Genomic DNA, 26,149 nt, shown 5'->3' with positions numbered 1-26,149 from the left:
ATTATGTACTTACCCTGGTAAGCCCTTTTCCAGAAGATAGGGGAGACATTCTAGACTCCCACCCTATCCTTTCTGTGCCTACCTAATGTCCATTTATGCTTTTCCAAGTTGCTTCTTGGATGTTAGTCAGCCCTTGGACTGGGAAGACTCTATATATATCACTGTTTTATGCAGGGGTTGTTTTTGAGCTCCTCTGACGCATTGGTTTCCTGCTTCCAGTTGTTGTTTTCATGTTTATTCTTGAGCAGAACACTTGTTTAAGGTCTTCATTGCCATGGGTGTCTCTACTTCATGTTTGTAAGATGGCTCTCGATGATGTAGGTGGAACTTGAAAGCACACCAAAGCAGAGCAGAGTCACAGAGAGAAAATCTGGATTGGATTCCTTCTGCAGAAGGCACATGGCTATTGGGATACTACCTACTTGTCTAGAACAGGGATCTCAAAGTCCCTCCTTGAAGGCCGCAATCCAGTTGGGTTTTCAGGATTTCCCCAATGAATATGCTTTGAAAGCAGTACATGCACATAGATCTCATGCATATTCATTGGGGAAATCCTGAAAACCCGACTGGATTGCGGCCCTCAAGGAGGGACTTTGAGATTCCTGTCTAGAATGTCTCCCCTATCTGCTGGAAAAGAGCTTACCAGGGTAAGTACATCATTTCTTTTTAGTGAGCTAATGTATTCTAATGTCCACTGACTAATTTAGCATTCTTCTTATATCCTCCCTAATGTTACTCATGCAATTCTTGGAAATTAACTCCATTGTGCAATCCTATCCCAATACAATAATACTACAGTGAGTTCATACAATTAATCCCCGTCTTAACGAAATAAGGTTTATAAAGGATTATTTTTTTTTTTTACAGCAAAACTGGCAATGTTGTAGGTGAGGGTAGAGAGAAAGGCGAGTATCTAATATACAGTCTTGATAGACAAAATGCTTAAATCTGTCACTGTATAAACTGATAAACTGAGGCAGTAAGTTATAGAAGTTATAAACCCAGATCAGGAATGCTGTCCTCTCTCTCTCACTGGTTCTGCTCCTTTCACAGACTTCTGAAATATTGTAAGTGTATAATATAAAAATAAGAAAAATTTAGAAAGTGAGGGGACAAGAGAATCAAGGAAAACATTAGGGGCAGGTGCGCTAGCGTTTGTAGCGTGCGCTACAATGCCCCGCACGCCAACCCCGTGCTACACGGAAAATACTAACGCTAGCTCTAAGGAGGCGTTAGCGCCTAACGCGCACTAAAACCGCTAGCGCACCTTCGTAAAAGGAGCCCTAGGTGTGCAGAAGTTGAATTACTTACACCTCTTGCATCGGTAATTAACTGGAAGGTCATATTGGAAAGCTGTGGCTGAAGGGCTTAATGTGTGATGCTGTAGGGAGTTCATAATCCCTTAAAAAAGCCTTTACTGAAGGTCCCATTTTCCCTAGGATGGTCAATAATTCTATCCTATAACCAAACAAGTTCAGTCTAGTGCTTAATGGACTAGACAAAAATACACTACCTTTCGTTTAATCTTCTCTTCCCTGCTAAAATGCCTTTCCAAATAATTTGCAAAACACTACTTTATTCGATGTAAGGCATGTAGACTATTTTTCTTGCCAAAGTAAGTAATTAATGCTATTGCTCTTGAGAACAAGAGACAGGAGCTCATTACTGCGACAGGAGTCAGTAGTTAACCAGATTGCTTTTAGAACAACAACATAACCAAGGTCAAAAGAGCTGTCTGTTACGGATCATATGAACTAACCAACTGCATTCCAAGGATATTATATATAGGGCCATCTTGAAATCTTATCACTGTGCTTCACTCTGTTCCTGCATTCTACACACACACACACATACACTCTCTCCGTTACACACACACACACACACACACACACACACTCTCTCTCCGTTACCTAATACTGTAATTAAAGCACTGTCAAAATAACTAATCTTTAACTTTCATATTTATCTTTTTTTTGTTCACTCTATAAAACCACTTTTGTCGCTTCTATTTCTGCTCTCTCAAAGCTTCATGGTTTCTTTATTCTTTAAATTTTGCTACAGAAAGTGGATGAAACCCCAGAACTTCCACTTCCTACTAAGCTATTGGAATCAACCGCCTCCTCACATCATATCCCTCAAAGGGCTTCTGAACTTTAGGAAAGCAATAAAAAACTACCTCTTCCCATAAATCCAGTCAGTCCCTTCCAACCATATGTATTCTAATGTACGCTGAACTAGATCCATTCTGTTAACCGAAGTTGGAAATAACCATATATTAACTTAAAATTACCAAACTGTATGCTGAACTTGAAGCTGTACATCTAACGTTACTGAACATATGTAAATTCATAATTTGTCTATGCATTATGTATGTCAACCTTGTTACCTGTTCTGAACTCATTGGGGAGGATGGGATCTAAACTAACCAAATAAAGAAAGAAAGAAAGAAAGAAATAATTGCTCTACTCAGAGGAAGGACTCTGGATATCATTTTTATGCCTTGGAAAGAGATACTGTACTCCTATGCCCAATGCCTAAGGAGATGGAGGACCTTAGAGAGCTGTTTAGATCCAAGGTGGATGGAGTCCTAGAGCTGTTGGTAGGATATTTTTGGCCTTGCACAGTACACATTTCTTAGTAAAGCTGGCAAGGAAATGGGGGATATGAAAACAAGAGGTGCTGCTTTTACCAGCTGGAAAGGACTATACTGGGGGAGAAGAAAAGGGCTAGGGGGACAATTATTTCCAATTTTCCTAGGTTGGGCAACTGTCCTTTTTGGGCTTTCACAAAGGATGTGCTTTTCCTAAGTCTAGGCCTAGTTCTGTCATGAAATGTCCTTAGAAACACACCCGAATACTCTCACATGCAGATAACTGTGTGAAAAAAAAAGTCAGTTGTATTACTGCCCCCAAAGTATACATACATAACCCATAGCAATTGGAGAAAACATCTTTTCTAATTTTACACAAATAAGAACACAAGACAAGTCGTGCAAAGTGAAATCGGTATCTACTGAGCCCCGCATCCTGCCTCTGATAATGACTAGTCCATGTAACAAGTAGCTGGCAAATCCCAAAAAGTAGATTTCTCATAGCCTGTTTCCATGTATGAGCAAGTTTTCAAGGACTTTTTGGCCAAAAACATGACCAAACCTCTTCTGAGCTCAACTATACTAGATTTCCACAAATGACTTTCACCACATCTAAAGAGAAAACTCACGTGTGAAAAATTTAACAGGCACCAGTGATTATACCTTTTACTTAGCACAAACCAGTTCTTTTTGCTATTGTAGCAACCTTACTAACAAGCTCCACTGCTCAAACAGCTTATTTTACCTTTGGCTGAGTAAAAGTGTATCAGTCCCACCTATTTCTAAAGAAGTTTCTCATGAAATTATGCTGAGACGTATGTCTTTTGGATCAAGCTGTAAATCAGCTGCAATTCTATTTCACAATCGCTTTCTTTTGTGCATCTCAAGCTAGAAAACCTGGTGTCACGCTACAGCATGCTCAGCAAGATCAAACAATAAGGAATGATTGTTATCCTGACTCCTCTGCACCTCCTCCCCTTTAATTACTGTACTTTATTTACATCAGTTTTAGAGGAAATAAAATGTCAAGTAGCACCTGAAGAAGGCTTGCATTTTTGACTATGCCATGGAAAGGTCAGGGTCAAATTTCAAAATTTCATATTAAACTATTTATATTAAAAAATAAACAGAAAATAAATTATAAATATAAACCATAACCAAAATCTTATACCACGAGTTCTATCCTCATCTGCACGAGCCTCAAACGCTTACAATTTTATATTTAAATCTTTCTGTTAAAGTATAAAAACGGACAATATTCTGCGACCTGAAGAAGCAAGCCTTGGAGTACAGGGAAAGAGAGGAAGGATATCTGATGGCACGGGGGAGGGAAGAAAATCTGGTGGTACAGGGGAGGGTGAGAAGAAGGAAATTTAGGGGAGTAGAGGGAGACATGCATGGAGAGGGGAGAAGATAAAATTGCAAATAATGGAGAAGAGGAAGGGAGAGAGGGTGCATGGAGAGGGATAGAGAGATTTGACAAAGCACAAGTAAGGGAGGGAGAGAGAGAGAGAGAGATGTTGGACATGGGGATAGATGAGAGGGAGAGAGAGATACATAGGAGGTAGAAGGGGAGGAGAAGGGATATGTTGGATCCAGGAGCAGAATGAAGTAATGGAGAGATGCACAGAATTCTGTCAGGAGTAAACAAAGTGATAGAAAGAGGTGATAGGGAGAAATGTTGGATATGGTGATGGAGAGGGAACAGAGGGACAGATTGAAGGGGATGCAAGGGGGAGGGATGATAGAAGGAGAAAATAGGCATGGGATTGGTGGGCAGTGGTGAAAAATGCTGTACATGATCCGGAGGATGAGAGAGGGAGAAACGTTGGACGTGGCAGTAGAGGGAGTGGGAGAGATGCACCCAGGATCTCTCTCTTTCCCCACTCCCTTTGCAGCAAGGGAGTGCATGAGAGAAGGACAGTGAGAGAAAGGGAGACATGTTGCCAATGGGGGTGGAGGAGAGAGGAAGTTGGACTCATGGAGGGTCAGAGAGAGATGTTGGTTGGGTAAAGGGAGTGATGTCTGGAGGAGAAGTAGCGTGCAGGAGACAGAAAGAAAGAAATATTGGATGCACAATCAGAAGGACATGCAACCAGAGACTCATGAAATCACCAGACAACAAAGGTAGGAAAAATTATTTTATTTTCAATTCAATGATCAAAATGTGTCAAGTTTTGAGAATTTATATCTGCTGTCCATATTTTGCACTATATTTGTCTATTTTTCTATAGTTGTTACTGAGCCGATATTGCATATTTTAAAGTCTTAACCTCTTTGGAAAAAAAAAATGAATATAAATGATAATTAACATTTTCTCTGTCTCGCTATATGTGTATTTTTATTGATGTACATCGCTTTGAAAATATTTATGAGTTTTATCAAATTTTAAATAAAACTTGGAAACTTTGGGGCCCTTTTACTAAGGCGCATTAGCCATTTTAGCACACGCTAAATATTAGCGTGCGCTAAACACTAACACATCTATAGAATATAATGGGCGCGCAAAAACGGCTAGCATGTCTTAGTAAATGAGGGGGTTTGTGGTTTTTTTATTTTGTGGTTGTATTATATATTAATAAGATTATATTGTGTGTACACTTCTCCCTCGAATTTGCAAGGATTAGGGGCAGAACCGGCCCGTTGTAGTCTCGTGTAGTCACGGGAACTCACAGTGGCCATTTTTGTTGACGGCTCTGCAGGAGCAGGAGCGTAGGAAGATCGCTCCTGCCCCACGTCACCAGCTAGACCACCAGGTAAGGTCTGGGGAGGTCTGGGAGGCAGGGATGGATCAGAGGTAGCCTTTAAAAACTAGGAGGCAAAAAACTGTGAATAACTGAATTTGCGAATACTAAACCCGTGAATTTGGAGGGAGAAATGTATATGAAAAATTAATAGAAGAAATTGCATTACAATTAGTACTATTATTAAGGGCAGATGGGGTCAGGTGCGGAGCTTGGGTGGGGTATTTGGTTGATATTTGTTAGACTTACGGGGTACTTGGCTTGAAGAAGTCGAGAAACACTGCATTAGGCTACTTAACCACTCCTACAAGACTTATATACAAAGTTGGCTTCTGAGCAAAACCCTTTTCTCTATTGTGCACCCACAAAACCGCATATGGATGTAACACTTACCCTGTGCCAACATCTACATACATTTTGGCCCCAATTCTATAAACAGTGCCCACTGGTAGCTGCCTAACTTAGGTCCTCTATTTCTAAGCCACGGTACAGGTTTCTACCATGACCCACAGTGCTAAATACTTGACGCTCATAGGAATTTTATGAGCATCGGAGCAGCATCAGAGCATTTAGCGCTCTGGGCTGTGGTAGAAACCTCTACCACAGCTTAGTAAAAGAAGTGGGGGAGGGGTTAATTTTTTTAAATGGCTCAATTGGCACTGTTAATTTTCAGGTAACATAGAAACATAGAAATAGACGGCAGATAAGGGCCCACGGCCCATCTAGTCTGCCCACCTTAATGTCCCTCCCCTACCTTTGCCCTGTGAATAGATCCCATGTGCCGATCCCATGTTGGCCTTAAAATCAGGGCACGCTGCTGGCCTCATATCACCTGTAGTGAAGACTATTCCAGCGATCAACCACTCTTTCAGTGAAAAATAATTTCCTGGTGTCACCTCGTAGTTTCCCCGCCCCTGATTTTCCACGGATGCCCTCTTGTTGTCGTGGGACTCTTGAAAAAGAAGATATCTTCCTCCGCCTCGATGCAGCCCGTAAGATACTTGAACGTCTCGATCATGTCCCCCCCCCTCTCTGTGCTCCTCGAGCAAGTATAGCTGTAATTTGTCAAGCCGTTCAACGTATGGGAGATCCTTGAGTCCCGACACCATCCGGGTGGCCATTATCTGCACTGACTCCAGCCTTAGCACATCCTTTCGATAATGCGGCCTCCAGAATTGCACACAGTATTCCAGGTGGGGCCTCACCATGGATCTATACAATGGCATAATGACTTCCGCCTTACGACTGACAGTATAGAAGGTAGGCTTCTATACTGAGACACCTACCTGAAAAGTGGTTGGGCGTGGTTATGGCGTGGATTGCCTTAGGTGCTGCAAGGCACTGGTAAATTAGGCCAGGAAAACCCAGGCCCAATATACCAGCAGCTAACATTAAGATGCCTACTGGCACTTAAGTCAAGACAGGCCCCAGTAGGCGCGATTCTACAAACTGTGCCTGTTGATAGGCTCAATTCTAAAAGAAATAACAAAATTGCTACGTAAGTGTCAAATGGAACCGGACTGCTGCTATTAAGTCCCCCTTTGGTGCACATGGTTGGCTTATTTTTTTTTTTTTCATTTGAGATTCAGTTTGAGAATAATGTGGAGTTTTCATACGCTGATGAGAATACGATACAGCCTTAGTATACTATGGGCTCATTTTACTAAGATGCGCTAGCGTTTTTAGCGCACGCACAAGCTAGCCGAAAAATTACCGCCCGCTTAAAAGGAGGCGGTAACGGCTAGTGCGCGCTAAAACCGCTAGCGTGCCTTTGTAAAAGGAGCCCTATATGTATGGAGCTGTCAGAATGGTTTTTTGAGACTTTTTTTTCCACTTTCACTTTACAGTACAGCTGAGTATCTGATGGATTATCTTCTATTTGACACTTAAATAGCAATTTTATTGGGGGGGGGGGGTTGTTTTTAGAATTGATCATTATTTATTGCTATCCCTGTGTGGTTTGACTGTGGATAGGTGCCATTTATAGAATCATAGCCTGTCTGCATTGGCCTCTGAATCAGGAGTTGGAAATTACAAGGATAACAGTGATTACCGCTCTAGTCCAGTTGAAAGCATAGACAAAGATTAATAAAAGCACAGGTCAGGAGAGAATGAGAAAAAAAATGGCAATTCAAGAACATACCCACTATCCAATATAGGATTCTCTTACTTGAAACTTCTATGTTGAGCTTTCTACTTATACGCCTTAAAGTTAAATAATGTGATGTAATAAGTGCTCAGACCCACAACCATTAAGCATAACATACAAATGAATCAACAAAGTACCCAGCCATAATGCGAAGACAAAAGAAGGCAGAGGAAGAGAAATTAGATGGTGATCAAAAAGGTGACAAAGTAATAGAATTTTATGAATTATGTGTTAGAAAATCCAGACTTTTGTTAATTATTTTCTTCTTAGTGTCACAACTATTTGATCATTTTAATCTCTAAAGTCTTCCAGTCCTTGATTGTAAATTCCCCTTGTATCCTGTGAAAGGTAGAGTTACACACTGCAGGAGAGCAAGGCCGTCACCACATATTCCTTCTGTGAACCCGCTGCTCTTTATTTCTGCCTCTCTGATTTACTTAATGTGCTTTGAACAAGGAAATCTCCAGAGATACAAAATCCTGTAAAAGCCTGACCTAAACACTAATTAAATCTAATTAACTATACATATGGGTGTGAGTACATAAACATATATTGATATACTGAGATGCTGGGTAGTATAATGCCCTATCAGGTTTGTTTCCTTTTGCACCATCATTAATCACATATATGTAATTATTGTCAAACGTATGTAAACATACATATACAGTTGTGCTCATAAGCTTACGTACCCTGGACAAATTTGTCTAAGATGTGTACCATTTGTGGAAAATATGAATGATCAGACAAAACACATTACTACTTTTTTTTGGTGTTTCAAATTAGCAATGTTACTTACCGTAACAGTTGTTATCCAGGGACAGCAGGCAGCTATTCTCACTAGTGGGTGATGTCATCAGACAGAGCCCCGGTACGGACGTCTCACAAGCACGTGTTGCTTGTAGAAACTTAAAGTTTCTAGATGCCCGCACCGCGCATGCGCCGGTGCCTTCCTACCCGGAGATCCGGGCGTGTCTCCTCAGTTCAGGTAGCTAGCCTGAAGAAGCCAACCCAGGGGAGGTGGGTGGGACGTGAGAATAGCTGCCTGCTGTCCCTGGATAACAACTGTTACGGTAAGTAACATTGCTTTATCCCAGGACAAGCAGGCAGGTATTCTCACTAGTGGGTGACCTCCAAGCTAACCTCAGTGGGATGGAGGGGGAGTTGGCGACTTAAGAGAATAAATTTTTCAATACTGTTTGGCCAAACTGTCCATCCCGTCTGGAGAGGGTATCCAGACAATAATGTGAGGTGAATGTGTGAACCGAGGACCAGGTGGCAGCCTTACAAATTTCCTCGATTGGTGTTGATCTGAGGAATGCTACTGAGGCTGCCATTGCTCTGACCTTATGGGCTGTGACCTTACAAGGAAGTGATAATCCAGCCTGGGCATAGCAGAAAGAGATACAAGCCGCCATCCAATTAGAGATGGTGCGCTTTGATACGGGTCTTCCCAACTTGTTAGGATCGAAGGAGACAAAAAGTTGAGGAGTGGTTCTGTGTGGCTTGGTGCGATCCAGGTAGAAAGCCAAGGCACGTTTACAGTCTAGAGTGTGAAGGGCCGATTCTCCGTGGTGAGAATGGGGCTTAGGGAAGAATACTGGAAGTACAATGGATTGGTTGAGATGAAATTCGGAGACCACCTTAGGCAGGAATTTCGGGTGAGTGCGGAGGACCACCTTGTCATGATGGAATACTGTGAATGGTGGATCCGCCATCAATGCCTGGAGTTCGCTGACTCTGCGAGCGGACGTAAGGGCTACAAGGAAAAGCACTTTCCAGGTGAGATACTTAGGAGGGGCCCTGTTGAGTGGTTCAAACGGGGGCTTCATGAGATGGGAAAGGACTACATTGAGGTCCCAAACTACTGGGGGTGGTTTGAGAGGGAGGGTTAACATGGAAGAGTCCTTTCATAAATCTGGCGACCACCGGATGGGCCGAGAGGGGTTTCCCTTGTAGGGGCTGGTGGAACGCCGCAATAGCGCTCAGGTGGACTCGTATGGATGTGGACTTGAGCCCAGATTGAGATAGGTGTAGGAGATAGTCCAGCACGGAGGATAAGGAAGCTCGCTGAGGTTCCTTGACTTAGAAACACACCATGAGGAGAATCTGGTCCATTTCTGGGAGTAGCATTGTCGAGTGGCGGGCTATCCTGGAAGCTTCCAAGACCTCCCTCACTTCTTGTGAGAATTGGTGAGGGGTTACGTTGAGAGGAACCAAGCTGTCAGGTGGAGAGACTGCAGGTTGGGATGAAGTAGTGATCCTTGATGTTGAGTAAGTAGTGAAGGAAACACTGGAAGTGGTACTGGTTCCCTGCTGCTGAGTTGAAGTAGGAGGGAGAACCAAGGTTGTCTGGGCCACCGAGGAGCTATTAGAATCATGGTGGCCCGTTCGAATTTCAGCTTGACCAGAGTCTTCTGGATCAGCGGGAATGGTGGGAACGCATATAGAAATCGTTTCCCCCAGTTCAGTAGAAAAGCATCTGCCTCGAGGCGATGAGGAGTGTAGATCCTGGAGCAAAACTGAGGCAGTTTGTAGTTGTGGGGAGCCGCAAAGAGGTCTATCTGAGGCGTCCCCCATTGCGTGAAGATTTGGTGGAGGGGGCTGGAATGGAGAGTCCATTCGTGCGGTTGTAGCAGACGGCTTAGTTTGTCTGCTAAGACGTTGTTCTCCCCCTGGATGTATACTGCTCTGAGTAGGGCGTTGTGGCGCACCGCCCAGTCCCAGACTCGTAGAGCTTCCTGGCAAAGGAGGGGCCGAGCCCGTGCCTCCTTGCTTGTTGATATAATACATGGCGGCCTGATTGTCTGTGCGAATGAGGATTACCATGTCGTGAAGTAGGTGTTGGAAAGCTTGGAGCGCATTGAAGATGGCTCTGAGTTCCAGTAGATTGATTTGGTGTAGTCTTTCCGCACTGGTCCAGAATCCTTGGGTGCGGAGACCCTCCAGGTGGGCCCCCCATGCATAATTCGACGAATCGGTTGTGAGAACTTTCTGATGGGGGGGAGAGTGCATCAGCAAACCTCTGGATAGATTCGAAGAGGTCATCCACCAAAGTAGAGACTGCCGAAGAGCAGGTGTGACTAAGATGTGTTTGGATAGTGGATCGGACGTCTGATTCCACTGTGATGCCAGGGTCCACTGGGGGATCCTGAGGTGGAGTCTGGCAAAGGGTGTCACATGTACCGTGGAGGCCATATGGCCCAGGAGCACCATCAGTTGTCTCGCCGGTAGGGTTTGGCGAGTAGACACCGACTGGCAGAGATGAAGAAGAGACTCCATGCGTTGTAGAGGCAGGAATGCTCGGAGTCGGGTGGTGTCCAGGACCGCTCCGATGAAGGGGAGGGACTGGGGTGGGTTGTAGATGAGACTTGGAGAAGTTGATCTCGAAGCCCAAATTCTGGAGGAAGTAGGTTGTAGCCAAGGCCGCCGAAGTGACCTCATGGGGCTGACGGGGCCTTGATGAGCCAGTCGTCGAGGTATGGGAACACCTGTAGACCCCTGTCCCGGAGTGCTGCGGCCACTACCACCAGGCACTTTGTGAAGACTCTGGGGGATGAAGATAGGCCGAATGGTAGCACATCGATACTGTAGGTGCAGATTTCCCACCCGAAAATCTGAGGAACTTTCGGGAGGGCCGGGTGAATGGGGAATGTGAGTGTAGGCCTCCTTGAGATCCAGGGAGCATAACCAGTCGTTCTGCTCGAGGAGGGGGGTATAGAGAAGCCAAAGTCAACATGCGAAACTTCTCTTTGACCAGGAACTTGTTGAGGGCTCGAAGGTCTAAAATGGGTCGCAGGTCGCCCGTTTTTCTTCGGGACGAGGAAGTACCGGGAGTAAAACCCTCGTTCAATTGGTCTGACGGGACCCCGGCTCGACAGCCCGAAGCTGAAGTAAGGTTTGGGACTTCCTGGAGAAGAAGGGTGGTCTGCGTCGAGCTTGAAGGATACTCTCTTGGAGGATGGTCCGGGGGGACCCTGTGGAATTGAAGAGAGTATACCTTCTCTTATGATGGTGAGGACCCATAGGTCCGTGGTTATGGCCTCCCATCGATGGTAAAAAAGATGGAGGCGGCCCCCTATGGGAGAGGCCGAGGTATGCCTCCCGGGAGGGGCGTCAAAAGGGCTAGGGAGCCTTAGGTACAGCCGGTGGCTGAGGTTTTTGCTGAGACTTCTGGGGAGGTTGTCTCTTCGCAGGCTGTCTCGCAGCAGGCGATTGTCTGGGCAATGTAACTCCGCTGTAAACAGGGGTGGCCTGGAAAGGTCGAGACTGTTGAGGTTTGGGTTTGGGGGGCCGCAGGATGGATTGAAAAGATTTTTCATGATCCGACAGCTTCTTGGTAACAGTTTCGATAGACTCATCGAACAGGTCAGCCTCCAGCACATGGTACGTTGGCGAGTCTGTCCTGTAGGTTGGGATCCATATCGATTGTACGGAGCCATGCCAGGCGACGCATAGCTACCGCGCTTGCGGCGGCGCGTGCCGAGAGTTCGAATGCAATCGAAGGAAGATTGCAATCAGCTGGAGGCGTAATTGGAGAGGAGGCTACCACTTCCTCGAACTCGAATACGAGCTTGGTTGTCTAATGAACGGAGTGAACTTGCGGAGTAACCGGCAAGAAGAACTCCAGATAGGAAGAGAAAAAGAAATTGTAGTTTAGCACCCGTGACGCCATCATGGAGTTTTGGTAGAAATTTCTACCAAATTTGTCCATCGTTCTCACCCTCTCGGCCCGGCGGTACAGAGGCGTAGACCTGGGAGGGGATGAGAAGCGTTAAGGGAGGACTCGACCAGTAGGGATTGGTGGGAGAGTTGAGGGCCCTCGAACCCTTTATGGTGCACGATGCGGTACCGAGCATCGAGTTTGCTGGGGATCGCCGGTATGGAATACGGTGTTTCGAAGCACTGCATGAAGGTCTGGTCCAGTAATTTATGCAAGGGGAGCCGAAGCGACTCCGTTGGAGGGTTAGGTAAATGCATGGTGTCCAGATACTCTTTGGAGTATCGGGAGCCCGTGTCAAGGGTCACATCCAGATCATCCGCCATTTGTCGGAGGAATGATGAGAAGGACAATTGCTCCGCCAGCGTCGGTCTGTGGGACGGGCTGGAGGAGGAGGAGGCCTCCAGGTCCATGGACATCGGGGAGTGGCAAGGAGAATCGGGCACCGATGTCTCCTCGTACTCCGGGCCCCCCGGAGGGGACACCTCTGATGAGGAGTATCCCCTACGTTGCAGTTTTTTCTGCGGTGACACCTCCGAATGGCGTGAGGAGTGCCAGGATGAGTGTCTCGATCGGTGCCCGTCTCGGTGGCGGGACGGGGATCGAGGATCGTCTGTGCATCGCATGGTCTCCCGAGGCCCCCAAGTGGATAGGGCTGGAAGCGGTGGATCGCAACTGGGTTTGCTGGGGATTCAAGATCAGACACTCAGCAGCCATCTTTGTGTGGGCAGCACAGAGCACAGCTGCCTGAAAAGCAAGCAAACTTTTTAATAAATACAACCTCGTGGAAGCTGCATTTAAAAAGATCCTGACCTCCTCACCGATCCAGCGGGCAGGCAGGAATCGAGGCAGGAGCCCGATCCTGCAGGGGCGTTGAGCCGTTTCCGCCCCCCCCCCCCCCCCCGAATCCAGCGGGGGCCTACTTTAAAAAGAGAGCAGCGTGGAAGCTGCATTTAAAAAGATCCTGACCTCCCCACCGATCCAGCGGGCAGGCAGGAATCGAGGCAGGAGCCCGATCCTGCAGGGGCGTTGGGCCGTTTCCCCCCCCCCCCCCCCGAATCCAGCGGGGGCCTACTTTAAAAAGAGAGCAGCGTGGAAGCTGCATTTAAAAAGATCCTGACCTCCTCACCGATCCAGCGGGCAGGCAGGAATCGAGGCAGGAGCCCGATCCTGCAGGGGCGTTGAGCCGTTTCCGCCCCCCCCCCCCCGAATCCAGCGGGGGCCTACTTTAAAAAGAGAGCAGCGTGGAAGCTGCATTTAAAAAGATCCTGACCTCCTTACCGATCCAGCGGGCAGGCAGGAATCGAGGCAGGAGCCCGATCCTGCAGGGGCGTTGAGCCGTTTCCGCCCCCCCCCCCCGAATCCAGCGGGGGCCTACTTTAAAAAGAGAGCAGCGTGGAAGCTGCATTTAAAAAGATCCTGACCTCCTCACCGATCCAGCGGGCAGGCAGGAATCGAGGCAGGAGCCCGATCCTGCAGGGGCGTTGAGCCGTTTCCGCCCCCCCCCCCCCCCCCCCGAATCCAGCGGGGGCCTACTCTTAAAAAGCGAGCAGCGCCAACGGCGCGCCTTTGTGAAGCGACACTTATTGAAGCGACATCCCTTGAAATCCTCAAAATAACCTGTATAACATGATAATTTGTTAGCACTGTTTATCACCATAAGAACCTATACAGACAGATAAGTTGTTAGTACTGTTTATCTCCATAAGAACCTATACAGACTGATAAGTTGTTAGTACTGTTTATCTCCATAAGAACCTATACAGACTGATAAGTTGTTAGCACTGTTTATCTCCATAAGAACCTATACAGACTGATAAGTTGTTAGAACTGTTTATCTCCATAAGAACCTATACAGACAGATAAGTTGTTAGTACTGTTTATCTCCATAAGAACCTATACAGACTGATAAGTTGTTAGTACTGTTTATCTCCATAAGAACCTATACAGACTGATAAGTTGTTAGTACTGTTTATCTCCATAAGAACCTATACAGACTGATAAGTTGTTAGTAATGTTTATCTCCATAAGAACCTATACAGACGAATAAGTTGATAGTTACTGTTTAGCCCCAAAACAATCTATACGTCCTCCTTATAATCTGATAAGATACTAGTACTGTCTATCCCCTAATATCCTGACAAGCACAGACAAACTGCTATAGCTGACACTCTTCGTTTGTGCTTCCCATTCCTACTTAACTTTGATAGTATTCCCCCGAACCAGTAGGGACCCTCACAATTCAAAGAAGAGCTCCACTTCTCACAACAGTGGGAAGAAAACTCACCCATCTCTGAACTCACTACTGAAGGACACAGACGCTACAGAACAAAAGGGAAAAAAATAAAATAAAAACGCCTCCTCCTCCCCTAACATCCCCTCACCTCCCAACCTGCACATCACACCAGTTACCAAACAGCAGAACCTCCGGCACCCTACACAAACACCACCATGCCTCCCAACTTTTCAACAAACGTACTCCTACATCTACTACTCTTCCTACTTCTAACCAACAGAAAAACAGAAGGTTACCACACATCCTCTATCCCAACCTTAACAGAATCCCAAAGGTTCCCACTACCTACCAGAAAACTTCATTCACCCAGAAACCTAATAGATTGCTCCTCACTCAACCACATCAGCATACCAACCAGCTGGGGAAAAAGACCACCTCCAAAACCAAAGCCAGAAAACCGCAACCATCATCCACAAACCAAAGAAAATCTCCTCCACCCAAACCGCTCACCCACTCCCCAAACTCTCAACATCTCATTATCCTGCGCATACATGAACATCAGATCAATAAGAACAAAAGCAGACCTCATTAAGGACTGGATAGTTAAAAAGCAACTAAGCTGCTTATTCCTATCCGAAACCTGGCTAACCTCGGAATCCGATCCCACCATCACAGAACTATGCCCTATTGGTTACAAAATAGAACTGATCTGCAGGAAAAAAAAACGTGGTGGAGGTCTAGCCATCATACTCAAAAACAACATCAATATAAAGACCCTAGACAAACACACCACCCCTCACCTAGATCTCCTAGCCTGTCAACTATCCGATGATTCTCTCACAGGAACACTAACATGCATCCTCTGTTACTCAACACCAGGAAAATGGAATGACAACAAACAAGATATCGAAGAATTTATTTACCAGAACTCCCTAACCTCACCTCATAATCTAATCCTAGGAGATATAAACCTCCATCTTGAAGATCACACCTCTAAACAAGTAATAAATTTACTCTCATACCTCAAAGCACTGAACTACCAGATCCTCGACCCCCAACCCACACACGAAAAAGGCCACCAACTAGATGTCGCTGCGTACATGACCCAACACCCCCACAAACCCGAAATCCATATCTCAAATGGGGCCTGGCACCCCTCACTCTGGTCAGACCACTATGAATACACCTTTAACATCAACTGGCCTCAAAACATCAACAAACAACCGCCAAAAAAAACCTCCTTCAAAACACGCCAAAAAATTGAACCCCCCACATTCTGGGCCAAAGCAGACCACTCCATCACCAACACAGCCCCCAACGAATTCATATCCCAATGGCGAACCATAAGCGAAACCATCCTGAATGAACTAGCCCCAGAAAAATTAAAATTTAAAATATGTAGACCTTCTGATAAATGGTTCGACTCCGAACTCCTCCAATCAAAAAAGCTCTGCAGACAACTAGAGAGAGACTGGAAAAAAAATAAGAGCTTAAAACACACTAAAACTGCATGGAGAAATCAAATTAACCAATATAAAACCAAACTCAAGGAAAAACGGAAAGCCTACTACTCCAAAATGATAGGCACAAAAATCCCAGACACAAAAAAGCTATTCAACCTAGTAAAGAACCTCACTGATACTAAACCTTATCTTGCCACTCAAGGTACCCACCCACCGACAGCCATCCACCTAGCAGACTACTTCAAAAACAAAATCACCAATATCAGAACCGCATTCATCGATACACCCACCCATCTCGAAAAGATAACAACAAACCCAACAACAGGCGAAGCCATCGCAGCAGACAGAAGCTGGTCCAACTTCCCAATCCTACTTTGGTCGGATATGAACCGACTCTACAACAAATACAGCCATGCCTCCAGCGAACTAAATAATTGCCCCACCTACCTGTTATCAAACGCCTCCACCACATTCAAAACCAACTTTATGTTATGGATTCAAACCACACTAACAGAAGGCCAATTCCCACAGGACTTAGGAGAGATCTTAATCACCCCAATCATGAAAGATCACAAAGGCCCAATAGATAGCCCCTCCAACTACAGACCTATCGCTTCAATTCCAATATACGTCAAAATAATAGAAGGCCTAGTCACACAATACCTCACAATCTACCTGGAAAAACATAACCTACTCCACCCCTCACAATCAGGATTTCGAACCAACCATAGTACAGAAACACTACTTGTCTCTCTTCTAGATACAGCCCGGCAACACATCAGTAAAGGAAAAAAGATGATACTAATACAACTTGACCTCTCTGCTGCATTTGACCTAGTTGACCACACCATATTACTACAGATACTCGACGCCATAGGGATCTCTGGCAAAGTTTACAACTGGTTTCAAGGGTTCCTCAAATCAAGAACCTATAGGGTAAAATACAATGATATCAAATCAGAGCCATGGGCAAATCCCTGCGGAGTTCCACAAGGATCACCTCTCTCACCTACACTCTTCAACCTCTTTATCTCCTCCCTAGGAGCCACCTTAGATAACCTAAATGTCACATCCTTTAGCTACGCAGACGACATCACCATACTCCTCCCCTTCGACCCTTCAGAGCCCACCACCACCGCAAAGCTGGAAACAACCCTAGATACAGTAGAAAAATGGATGATGGATCATAAACTAAAACTAAACTCAGAAAAAACAAAATTCCTCCTGCTCGAAAAAGCCAAATCTCCTACCATCACAGAACTGATAATCAAAAATACCAAATACCCAATACAACCCGAACTAAAACTACTAGGAGTCACCATAGACAGATGTTGCACAATGCAGTCCCAAATCAACAAGACGACCCAGAAAGCTTTCCTAACCATGAGAAACCTACGCAAAATCAGAAAATTCTTCAACCAAACACAATTCAGACTAGTCGTACAATCCCTAGTCTTAGGTCTGCTGGACTATTGCAACTCCCTATATCTTCCTTGTCCAGCCATTATGATAAAGCAACTCCAGACCATACAAAACACCACCCTCAGACTGATCTACTCACTTAGGAAATATGATCACATAACAACCGCCTTCTTAGACTCCCACTGGCTACCCATACAAGCACGAATTCAATTCAAATTCCTCTGCCTATTATTCAAAGCAATACAAGGCTCTTCCCCATCCTACCTAAACAATCGCTTAAACCAGATCTCCACCACAAGACAAAGAAGAACCTCAAATCCTTTTGCCTTCCCTCCACTCAGGGGCACACAACGCGGGAAGATGTTTGACAGCCTTCTGGCAACACAGGCAGCAAAACTCAACCATTCCATCTCCAACCTGCTGACAACATCGGACGACTTCAAAACATTCCGTAAAGAAATCAAAACCCTGCTTTTTAAAAAATTCATCCAAAAACCTTAAACCACTTCACCTACCTCCAGCTAAGTTCACCTACCTCCAGAAAATTCACCTACCTCGACTGAACTCATCTACCACCAGACAATCCTCCCCCAAGTATCACACCTAATCACCCTTCATATAAACAGACCATAAAAAGATTGTAATCTTGCCTACTCTAACTGTGTTCCATTTGCTAATATCACACTGCTAGGCACTGTCAGTTTTCTATCCAACCCATAAGATCCCCAAGAAAAAAAAAAAAAAAAATTTGTATCCTCACTGGAAAATGTCCAGTAAAATCCTCTGTAATGTGATCATCTCTGGAAATGTCCAGTCAAATCTTATGTAATCCGCCTTGAACTGCAAGGTATAGGCGGAATAGAAATCCGTAATGTAATGTAATGTAATGTAATGTTTGCGATGCGGGTTCTTGCGATGCTACCCAAGTCTGGTAAGGAGTACGGAAGAACTCTTCCTGACTATGCCCAGGGCTTCGAGTATCGATCGGAGGTCTGGTCCCATGTTGGCGCGGAGGCGTAATGGGTTCTAATGGCGGCATGTCGGTAAGCGAGGCTTGCCGCGTGGGCATCGCCGCCCTCCCCCGTTCGTCCTCGTCGGTTGTCGAGGTCGAACGGTGTGGGGGAGGGGGCGGACCGCCCCTTTGGACCGGTACCGGGAGGTCACCCTGTATGGCAGCGATGAGCCCGGGTCCGATGGTCTGCATGAGCTCAACGAATTGAGCTTCCAGCACGGACCGTAGCGAAGCCGATAAGGAGGGATCCGCACCGAAAGGGGGTCCTCCTGCACGGACATCGCGCTCCTTCGAGACCGAGTGCTTCTGCTTAGTAGCTTTCGGCACTTTGATGACCATTGGTGGCACTGTGGAAGGAAGAGGTACCTGAACCGAGGAGACCGGGGCAGGCACCGACGTCGAGCTCGTGGATGGTGTCGGGGCGAGCGATGCCGGTTTCACCACACTCGATGCAGGAGGGGTCGATGCCGGTTTCGCCCGAACCGGGGAGGTATCAGATGAAGTGGAGGCTGAGGGATCCTTAGCTGCGTCCATCTTGAACATCGATTCCCACAATAGGCAACGCCGCTTGAATGAGCGTGCCGTAAGGGTAGAGCAAGGCCTGCACGATTTCGGGATGTGGTCAGGGCCCAAACACTGCAAACAGCGCCAGTGAGGGTCCGTGAGTGAAATCGCACGTTGGCACTTGCTGCACTTTTTAAACCCGGTGATTGGCCGGGACATAGGCCGGAAAATCTCCGCCGCGAGGTCGAAGCCAGTGGGCCTGAGCCACGTGGCCGGCCCGTTCGACCCGCCGGAGGAAATAATCTTCTTTTTTTTTTTTTTTTTTTTTACTGAAAAAGAAAAGTACTGTTAACTGTAATTAAAAGAAAGGCGAAAAACGCGGACAAGGAAGGCAAATTTAACTGAATTCAGCTAGCGCATGATGAAGTTGAACTTCTCAGCTCCGCGGAAAAGAAAGAACTGAGGAGACACGCCCGGATCTCCGGGTAGGAAGGCACCGGCGCATGCGCGGTGCGGGCATCTAGAAACTTTAAGTTTCTACAAGCAACACGTGCTTGTGAGACGTCCGTACCGGGGCTCTGTCTGATGACATCACCCACTAGTGAGAATACCTGCCTGCTTGTCCTGGGATAAAAACTATTAGGCATCACAGAATAGCACAATTAAACAAACCATAGCAATGAAAGAAATAATAAAATGGTCTGTTCAAAAGATTACATAGTTCTTAATAATCACGTATTGCTCCCTTTTGAACTTAAGAATAGCCTTACATCTTGCACTGTTGGAAGGACTTATCTGAGGTAGAATAATACATTATATGGTGGAACATTGTATGCATAACCAACAAATTTGAAAATGTAATAGCTGCAAAACATCATTCTATTAATTATTTTCTCAAAGTATGGAGACCTATTCAACTTTATTGTGACTTGGACCGTTGACATAAAATTACCTCAATGTAAAACCAATGTAATATTTATAAAATATATTTAGAGTCTCTTCTATTCTTTTCACGTATACTCTCAGTTGAAATTATATGTACTGGCCCTGCTGCATTTGGCTGACATGAGACACTGGTTGTATTGACTTATAAATAATACTATCTTCCGGCTTATTAACTGTGATACGTACAACTAGTCTATTTCATGTTTAAGTTATCTTTTGTATATATGTATATTTGCATATTTATAATAATTATTTGTATACTTTGTATATTTATTTTGAAAAATAAAAATTAAAAAAAAAAAGACTAGCCTTACTGGGTCAGACCAATGGTCCATCAAGCCAAATAGCCCGTTCTCACGGTGGCTAATCCAGGTCACTAGTACCTGGACAAAACCCAAGGAGTGGCAATATTCCATGCTACCGATCCAGGGCAAGCAGAGGCTTTCCACCATGTCTTTTCTCCAGAAAATTGTCCAAACCTTTCTTAAAACCAGCTACACTATCCACTCTTACCACAACCTCAGGCAATGCGTTCCAGAGCTTAACTATTCTCCGAGTGAAAAAAAATTTCCTCCTATTGGTTTTAAAAGTATTTCCCTGTGACCTCATGGAGTGTCCCTAGTCTTTGTAATTCTTGACGGTGTGAAAAATCGATCCATTTGTACCTGTTCTACTCCACTCAGGATTTTGTAGACTTCAATCATATCTCCCACAGCCATCTCTTTTCCAAGCTGAAGAGCACTAACCTTTTAAGTCTTTCTTCACTAATGACAGTTTGCAATTTTTTTCTGATAGTTGTTGATCAGGTCCTTGATCTTCTCGTGTGGTAAAGCTGCCCATTCTTCTCAGCAACAAGCCTCCAGATCTAGTAAATTCTTTGGTAGTCTAGCATGAAATGCATGTTTGGATTCTTCCCCAAGTGGCTCAATGATGTTGAGGTCAGGAGACAGTGTTGGCCACTCCAGAACCTTCACTTTTTTCTGCTCTAACCACAGAATGGTCAACTTTCAGATCACTGTCATGTTGGAAAGTCCAAGTGCGTACCGTGTGCTGCTTCCTGTCTGACGAATGCAAATTCTCCAGTATTTTCTGATAAGATGCTGCATTCATCCTACCAACAATTCTGACTAAATTCCCTGTGCTGCAGTAGCTCACATACTCCCAGAACAGCAGAGATCCAGCTCCATGCTTCATGGTATGGATGGTGTACTTCTCTTCATAGCTGTTGACTCCTCTCCAATCATAGTGTTTATGGTTGTGACCATAAAGTTCAATTTTGGTCTCATCACTCTGAATTATTTTGTTCCGGAAGTTTTGAGGCTTCTCTAGGTGGTGTTTGACATATTGTAAGTGGGCTGTTTTGTGGCATTGGTGCAACAATGCCTTTTTTGGCAACTCTATCGTATGCCTAGAACAAACTATCTGACTCAGTATGTCAAGCTCCGTCTCTGGCAGTGTTCAAATCCACACTAATATTCCACTTTGAGGCTGCTTTTACATAACCCTAACCCCCAACCCACCTGTAAAAGTAGCCATGTCTATTGGTCACTCCCCTCTGTAATTCCCTAACCCAGGGGTAGGCAATTCCGGTTCTCGAGAGATGGAGCCAGGTCAGGTTTTCAGGATCTCCACCATGAATATGTATGAGATGGATTTGCATGCACTGCCTCCTTGAGATGCAAATCTATCTTATGCAAATTTATTGTGGATATCCTGAAAACCTGACCTGGCTCCGGCTCTCGAGGACTAGAATTGCCTACCCCTGCCCTAACCCAACTGTCCTGTTTGTCTGATCAGATTGTAAGCTCTGTCGAGCAGGGACCGTCTTTTACATGGTTAATGTAATGTACAAAGCTGCATGCTTCTGGCAGCGCTATAGAGATAAGTAGTAGCAGCAGTCCATTTTTGTACAAGTATCTCGTTACTGTGCATGCTAAAACAGCCATACCACCATTTCAGAGAAGCCTTTATTTCAGTAGAAGTTGCTTGTGGGTTTTTACTTGCATCCCTAAAAAGTTTCCTGGCAGTTGTGTCTGACAATTTTCTTGCTCTACGTGAGTGGCTTGGTATTATTAACAGAACCCATAATTTTCCAGTTCTTGATCAGAGTTTGAACAGTACTGATTGGCATTTTGAAATCTTTGGATAACTTTTTATATCTTTCTCCTGATTTATAAAGTTGAACTACATTTGCTCATAGATTCTTTCACATTTGCTCGTAGATCCTTTTGCTTTCTCCATGCTTCATTAACCAGTGCAGCCCTGGATGAAAACGCACAAGGGTTTCTCAAGAGATAAGAAACTCATCAACTGTTTATACACAGACACTAATTACAAATCAAACACAGCATAGATGTGGATACTTACCTTTCCTTGCCATCTCAAACTGTGTGTGTTTGTGTCAACTTGAGGGTATCTTATAAGCTCAAAACATTTGAGGGTATATAAACTTTTGATCAGGCCTGTCTGTATGAATTCATTTATTATGATTACTAAAGTTCACACACAGTTCTGTGATAAATAGTTTAACCTGGCCAATACTCCTAAATTAAAGAATGGTGTTTTGCAGGATCACTCATTTTCCACAGATGGTACACATCTCACAAATTTGGCCACGTGTATGTAAACTTATGAGCACAACTGCATATGTATATAAATTGTATACATCGTGTATATATTAAGCATGCATAAATGTACACACAAAAGCAAAGCATAGCCATCTCTCTCTATAAAGGATACGATATTCAAGGAACAAGTTTATTTACTTAAAAACAGCACATGCTATTTAGACAGCATCAAACATAATGTTGTGCCAGTAAATTCTTATGGTTAACAACTCTTGCTGTCTTAGAAACTAACTTGCAATTTTTTTTGCCAGTGGGGCTTCATGTGGAAAGAAAGCATAAAAATGACTAAATTTCATGCTTTTCCTGCGCTTTTCTACACAAAGCCCTGCTTTTTCAAAAAAGAAAATCTGCAGACTTACTAAAATCCAGAATTAATGAGATGCTGTGATGCGAAAGCAGATAAAGGAAAACTAGAAGACAAGGACTTTTTTTTACTGAAAGGAGACAAACTACACTTCAATGAGGTACAGGTGTCTTTGTTTAACTTTTATCAATTTGAAATAATTGCATCAAAATTGACAAGAAAATAAAAATATTCATCAAGCAAAAACATTTTTAGAAGGCATGACAAAAGAAAAAAAACACTGTAGGAAATACAGTGGAACCTTGGTTTACGAGCGCAATTCATTCCAGAAGCATGCTCCTAAACCAAATTACAGTACTTGTATAGCAAAGCGAGTTTCCCCAAAGGAAGTAAGAAAAACTCGCTTGATTGGTTCCACCTCCTCCCCTCCCCGTGGCCATCAGTGCTGCTCCACTCCACCCCACCCCCGAGGCCACTGGTGTGCTTCCACATCCCCCCTGCGAATCACCATCGCCCCCCCTGCACGCAAACGCTGCCCCCCCCCCCCCCGCGAACCGGCATGGGCCCCCCCTCGCAAACGTCTGCCCGCCCAAACTGCAGCCTTACCCCCATCTGGCACCAGCATGCAGCACCAACCCACAGGAGGTGTCGGTGCCCGAAGATCGTGCTGCTTGCCGGACTGGGCTTTGACCATCTGCGCATGCTTAAGGCCTTCTGGCTCCCGCCTTTCTACGAGATTCTCTTGAGCCCAGTCCAGCAAGCAGCACGATCTTCGGGCACCGGCACCTCCTGTGGGTTGGTGCTGCGTGCCGGTGCAAGATGGGGATAAGGCTTCAGTTTGGGCGGGCGGGCATTTGTGAGGGGGGGTGATGCCAGTTTGGGCAGGCAGGCGTTCGCGAGGGGGGCGATGCCAGTTAGCGGCGGAGCAATGCCAGTTCGCGGGTGGGGGGACTCACAAATTGAGTCAACGCTCGGTTTGCGAGTCACGATTTGCGAAAATGTTTTGCTCGTCTTGCAAAACACTCGCAAACCGCGTTACTCGCAAACCGAGGTTTGACTGTAATTATAATTACTAGTTAGAGACCCCAGTAGCAACCCTACAGCCAGCTTAAAGCAACAGTACTCTCTCTGAGAACACTGCAAGATATTTAAGTCCCTCCACTGGTCTCAAAAAGTTCTGGAGTTGTCTAGGATTGAAAACCAAATAATTTATCCCAAAAAGAGTCAATTACTAGGAAATTTCAACAAAATGCTCACCCCGAGGCAACAACCTTGGCTTAAAAGTCAAAAATTCTTGCCTCTGCTGCATGACCTTAGAAAAGTCAAGAAAAATATGAATAATTGATCCCATAAACTTCTCCAGCATGTGTCTGAAGAAGAATTGTAATACTCTATTGTGATCAATTTCAAGAGCCAATGTAACTAACATCATTAATTCCAAATCTAAGGATTTTTCATCCCCCCACCACCACCAATTTGGCCTCCTTTGATGATTTGGATAAGGATGAGTTGCACAACAACTTCGGACACCTCCAAAATGACCCTGAGACATTTCCAGGCCATATCAATTGTAGCAATCATTGTTTCTCTTCAAAAGGCTCTCCATACATTCTAAATAAAAGCAGAGAAGAAAAGCCTAAAGCCTACCCAACCCAATTCTGTAATTATATACTACTATCACCACTACAATTTGAGTTTTGAATGACAAATTAAAAAAAAAAAAACCCACAACAAATCACACAACTAAATAAACTGCCCTTTCTATCCTCACTACAATGTGTACCCATAGACGCCAAGCTTGGAAAACTACCTTATGGTTGTCCCTTGTAACCGATCAATCTTCTTATTCAGTTCTGCTATAATACTGTGTAGTTCTGTGATTCGTTCCTCGTAGCGCAATGTTGCTCGCTCTTGAACTTCCTCGTGTTCTCTCATTAGAAGAGACTGTTCACACTACGAAGGAAAAAGCACAAAAGAAAGAAACGATGAAAAATGTTTGTGGCCATTCAGAAGGGATATTATAAAAAAAATTATGTAAGTTTGGGAACCATTAACTAAATACTGTAAGGATTGATTTATTTATGTAAATGAGGGAAACATACACATCCGGGGAGGGGGGATATGTTTTGGCACTGATTAAGAGGTATGGCTAGGTTGTTTACAGGTATTTTTATGAGTTGTTCAATTGGGAAAAGGAGTAGGGGGAAATAAGTCTTGTCATTATTTCTATTAAGTTTATTGACGTATTTACATAAAATATTAATATTCCAGCACATCTCTTGTGCACAATTGTAGTTTTGAAAATGAATAAAGAATTTAAAAAAAACAAAACAAATAACCAACAACAAAATAACTAATATTCAGGGGCCTAGTTATGTGATAAGACAACCAAGTCTCCAACCTATTGACAACAACCCCAGACTACAAGATGTTCAGAAAGGAAATAAAAACTATACTCTTCAAGAAATCCCTTAATAAAGCTTAATACCATGATAAAGCTTAACCCCCCCCTCCCTAACCCCAGATCCTACTTTTCCCTCTCTTGGAAACCTTCTCTGATCTAACGTTGTAACCCTTCTTCCATAACTCTTTTTGTAATCCGCTTTGAACCGAAAGGTAATGGCGGAATAGAAATCTGTAATGTAATAAGCAGTTAACAGGAATTAGAACAGTAAGAGTTACTCAGGGACTCTTATCTGCACACCAGCTCACATGATAACTGCTTGCTGAGGTACAGGATAGCAAAAGGGTGTGATGTGATATGTTGACTTCAGTAAGTTTGTCACTGTTCTGATCTCTCCCCGAGAATTGTCAGGCAGTTAAAACCCCTTAGCACTGCATTACCAGGATGGACTCAATTCTTAAGCAAATCTTTCTTAATATAGAACTTAAACCAAGACAGAAATAAACTTTACAGCCTAGTTCAGACATGGGCAACTCCGGTCCTCGAGGGCCGGAATCCAATCAGGTTTTCAGGATTTCCCCAATGAATATGCATGAGATCTATTTACATGCACTGCTTTCAATGCATATTCATTGGGGAAATCCTGAAAACCCGATTGGATTTCGGATCTCGAGGACCAGAGTTGCCCATGTTTGGTCTAGCTGTAACTCCTGCAATCAGTTCACTCTCTACCAGTGTTTCCCTGGAGGTCTGGGAGAGTAAGTTTAGCACATGCTTAGGGTAATGCTGTATTTTAATAAACTAACACAGGGATCTCAAAGTCCCTCCTTGAGGGCCGCAATCCAGTCGGGTTTTCAGGATTTCCCCAATGAATATGCAATGAAAGCAGTGCATGCACATAGATCTCGTGCATATTCATTGGGGAAATCCTGAAAACCCAACTGGATTGCGGCCCTCAAGGAGGGACTTTGAGATCCCTGGATTAACAGTCCTAAGAAAGGGGTGACAAATTTGATAAGGCACTGTGCTCTA

The 26,149-nt window shown here is 44.6% G+C and overlaps 1 protein-coding gene across 1 annotated transcript in view; it reads right to left on the bottom strand.

Annotated features, from left to right (window-relative positions):
- Nucleotides 1–26,149, bottom strand: part of MCC (MCC regulator of WNT signaling pathway) — a 572,218-nt gene that overhangs the window by 243,291 nt on the left and 302,778 nt on the right. The window contains 1 exon segment of the mRNA XM_033929092.1: nt 24,524–24,666. Coding sequence (XP_033784983.1) covers nt 24,524–24,666 — 143 coding nt within the window.

This window comes from Geotrypetes seraphini, chromosome 1, assembly GCF_902459505.1.
Source record: "Geotrypetes seraphini chromosome 1, aGeoSer1.1, whole genome shotgun sequence".
Lineage (NCBI taxonomy): Eukaryota > Metazoa > Chordata > Amphibia > Gymnophiona > Dermophiidae > Geotrypetes > Geotrypetes seraphini.
The sequence above is the reverse complement of the archived record's forward strand: the minus strand, read 5'-3'. Positions and strand labels throughout refer to the sequence as shown.